We start from the raw sequence: 4,253 nt of genomic DNA on the forward strand, positions 1-4,253 counted from the left end.
CTGTTCTTTCCAAAGATATTGCATTTTAAAATTTGCGCACAAACTTTTTGACACATCTTCCTTCAAAGGAGGAGGTTAATTCCCTTCCTCATGTGTGTCCTGGACTTAATGACTTACATCTAATAAATGGAATATGGCAGAAGCAGCAGTGTGTGACTTTAGGAACAAGGTTACAAAAGGCATTATGCTGTCTTCTTACATGGGCTCTTAGATCACTCATTCTAGAGGAATCCAGCTGCCATGCTGTAAAGACACTCAGGCAGCCCTATGGAGAGGCCCATATGGAGAAGGACTGAGGCTCCTTCCAAGCCAGTGAGGAATGAAGGTCTCCTGTTCCAAGCCATGAAAGTGAGCCATCTTCAGGTGTGTTCTTCTGCCCCAGTCAAAACTTCAGCTGACTGAAGCTCTGGCTGGCATTTAGACCAAAATGTCATGAGACCCTGAACCATAACCACCCAACTGAGCTCCTCCAGAATACTTGACCCACAAACACTATAAGATAATAAATATTTATTATTATTTCAGGGCATTAAGTGTTTGAGTAATTTCTTTCTCTTTTTTTTTAGTGGAATTCTTACTGTGTTTGCCCATGCTGGAGTGCAGTGGCACACTCACGGCCACCGCAGCCTTGACCTGCTGAGCTCAGGCAATCCTTCCGCCTCAGCCTTCCAAGTAACTGGAAGTACAGGCACACGCCACCATGCCTGGCTAATTTTTTGATTGATTGTAAAGATGAGGTCTCGCCAAGTTGCCCAGGCTGATTTTGAACCAGTGGGCTCAGATAATCCTCTCACCTCGGTCTCCCAAAATGCTGGGATTATAGGCATGAGTCACCATGCCCAACCTAAGTAATTTCTTCTGCAGTATTTTAGTGAATACAAAGTGTAGCCCCTCTCCCAACTGCTAATAACATAGTTTAGTTCAACATATTTTTGAGTTTCCTGTTAATAGAATTATTATTATTATTGTGTATTTAACTTATATTACTCAATATTATATATTTTAGATTTATCCATATATCATGCAGCTATGGTTCATTTATTTTTGTTGCTGTATAATGTTCCAATGGATAAATATATCACAATTTATTTTTGTTTTCTACTGATGACATTTTATCAGTTTAAAATTGTTCACCAACATAAATAGGGTTTCTATGAACATTCTAGTACATGTCATCTTTTGATGCATATGCAGGCAAATTGTTATTAAATGTATATCTAAAACTAGACTGCTTGGTCATGGGACTTGCAAATGTTCAGATTTAGTTCTTTATAACAATATCATTTTAAAGTGGTTGGGAAAATGTATAATTTCACTAGCAGGATTTGAAAAATTCTATTGCTCTATATTCTTGAGCGAATTGGTATTTATCGTCAGGGATAAATATTTCATCACTTTTTCCCACTTAAAATTGATTTCATAAAGATATATGCAGAATGTAATGAGATAAGCAATAATATATCTAACAAGGACTCATATAAAGAGAATATAAAAAATTCTTACAAATAAATGTATAATGTAAATTTTTTTAAATTTAATTGTAAAATGGGTAAATGACTTAAAGATACATTTTTTAAAAGAGAATATCAAATGGCCAGAAAGAATATGAAAAAAATGTTCAACATCAATAGTTATCAGGAGTTAACAGTTAAATGCAGATTAAAATCACAATGACATACCTACCTCTACACACACATCGGATAGGCTAAAATTCAAAGGGCTAAAATTCAAAAGACTGATACAACCAAGTTTTTACAAGAATGTTGAACAAATGAAACTCTTACACATTTCTGATGAGTATAAGATAATAAAACTTTATAAAATTGTTTATCAATTTATATGAAAGTAAATATAAACTTACCGTAGGTATTCTAATCATAGATATTTACAGTATAAAGTTAAAAAACATATGTCCATAAATATATATGGGGTGCCAAAAGATGTATATGTACATAGTTTAAGATATATTATCTATGTATTACTTTCTGAAGTTGAATTAAAATTATGGTAGCAATGTGTAGTATGATGTTCACTCAACCATGCTTCCACTATTTACTTTGTCCTGCCTATTGCAAGGTAACACTAGCATTCATTTGATTAACGCCACCTTTTGAGTGAATGTCATACTTAAAGTGTGTATACCCCCTGTATATATACATACATATATATAATTATTTATTGTGCTTTCCAGCGGTTATGATCTACCCATGAGAACATGCCTCTCACAAAGGATCTCCTGCATCCCTCTCCAGAAGAGAAGAGAAAACACAAGAAGAAGCACCTAGTGCAGAGCCCCAACTCCTACTTCATGGACGTGAAATGTCCAGGATACTACAAAATCACCACAGTCTTCAGCCATGCACAAACAGTAGTTTTGTGTGTTGTCCGCTCCATTGTCCTCTGTCAGCCTACAGGAAGAAAAGCAAGGTTCACAAAAGGATGTTCCTTCAGGAGGAAGCAGTACTAAAGGCATCCCAATCAAGATTAATGAGAAACCAACCCAGCAAACAAACACATTTTGGATATAAAATTATTATTATTATTATTATTATTATTCATTGCATCTTTACTTATAATTTCCCAAAACTAGAAAAAAATGCCAATGTTCATCAGAAGACAATAGACAGATAATTTATGATGTAGTCATGCAGTGGACTCAACTAAACTAAAGAAAAACTGGTCAAGTTACACCATTTAATTGAGACTTCAAGAGACATGGCAGAAGTCCCTGAAAACCCAACAGGGAAGGGCGGGACTCCTACTTTTATCTGTCCAGATCTTCTGAGTTCCCTCCAACCCTGAGATCTTGGCCCCTGTATCTCTCTCATGCCCCAGCTGCCAACACATGCTCATCAACACCCTCAAGTGTCCTGGCTTCTGCCCTTTATATGATCCGCAATTCCTTTTAGATCTTTGTATCTCCCTACCTTTCCTGGTGTAGCTCCTTGCTATGAGACACTGGTTCCTCCCACTTCACTCTAGAACAACATCCCCTGGCTCTTCAGAATCTGGGGTTGGGGAGAACAGACTGGCCAATTTTCTGATATATACAGCAATATGGATAAATCTCAATACAGGTTGAGTAAAAGCAATCAGATACAAGATAAGTATAATTTCATTTATGTAATATTGAAGAATAGACAAAAATAACACAATGATAATTGTATTAGCTTTCTAGGACTGCCAGGTACTATACTCTGGGTAAATTTAATGACAGAAATATATGTGCTCACATTTATGGAGGCTAGAAATCCAAGATTAAGATGTAAGTGGGTTTGCTTTTTCTGAAGCCTCTATCTTTGGCTTGCAGATGACCACTGACTTCCCACCGTGTCCTCCATGGCCATCCCTTCATCTGTGATATCTGTGTCCTAATCTCCTCTTCTCATAAGAACATCAATCATATTGTATTCAAGACCACCTAAATGACCTCAATTTATATTAAATAATTATTTAGAGGCCCTATCTCCAAGTATCACATTCTGAAGTACTAGGAGTCACAATATTAGTATAGGAATAGGTTAGAGGTTACAATTTAGTCCATAACATTAACAGAAGTCAAAATAGTAGTTAGCTCATCACCAGAATGTGAGGAGAGAGACAGAAGAGAAATGAATGAAACTTCATGATGCTGGAAATGTTCTATATCATGATCTGGTGAATATATATGTACATATATGCAAAAATTAGCTGAGCTGTACTTTTTAGAATACTCTAATTCACTTTACATAATGTAGAAATTACTCAACAAAACAAAACTAAAAATCATAATGGACAAATTTTCTGTATCAGTATCAGTGTCATAATGGACAAAATTTCTGAGGTTATAGTTATGAAGCTTTGAAATTTCAAGTTCAATAAACCATCCATTCCTCTTCATTAATTTTTTTCCTGTTTTTTTTTTTTCAGTTGGAGTCTCACTCTGTCACCCAGTCTGAGTGCAGTGGCCGCTCCCGGCCACCATGGCCTCGACCTGCTGGTCTCCGGTGTTCCTTCTGCCTCAGCCTTCCAAGTAGCTGGAACTACAGGAGCGTACTACCACGCCCAGCTAATTTTTTGATTTATTGTAGAGATGAGGTCTTGCCAAGTTGTCCAGGCGGGTCTCGAACCGACGGACTCAGGCAATCCACTCACCTCAGTCTCTCAACCTCTTCATTAATTTTAACACTCAGATATTTATTCATACAACAAATATTTATTTAGAATCTACTATGTGCTATGAATTGGAATGTAAATATAAAAAGCTTCAACAA

At 36.4% G+C, this 4,253-nt stretch overlaps 1 protein-coding gene across 1 annotated transcript; it reads left to right on the top strand.

The window, feature by feature from the left end:
* Positions 1-2,209: 2,209 nt before the first annotated feature.
* LOC110596674 (40S ribosomal protein S27-like) lies at positions 2,210-2,467 on the top strand. Its single transcript, XM_021718334.1, has one exon. The coding sequence runs from the start codon at positions 2,216-2,218 to the stop codon at positions 2,465-2,467; it is 252 nt and encodes an 83-aa protein (XP_021574009.1). The 5' UTR covers positions 2,210-2,215.
* Positions 2,468-4,253: the final 1,786 nt, after the last annotated feature.

This window comes from Carlito syrichta, unplaced genomic scaffold (genome assembly GCF_000164805.1).
Source record: "Carlito syrichta isolate Samal-C Ts95f unplaced genomic scaffold, Tarsius_syrichta-2.0.1 Scaffold312089, whole genome shotgun sequence".
Taxonomy (NCBI): Eukaryota; Metazoa; Chordata; class Mammalia; order Primates; family Tarsiidae; genus Carlito; species Carlito syrichta.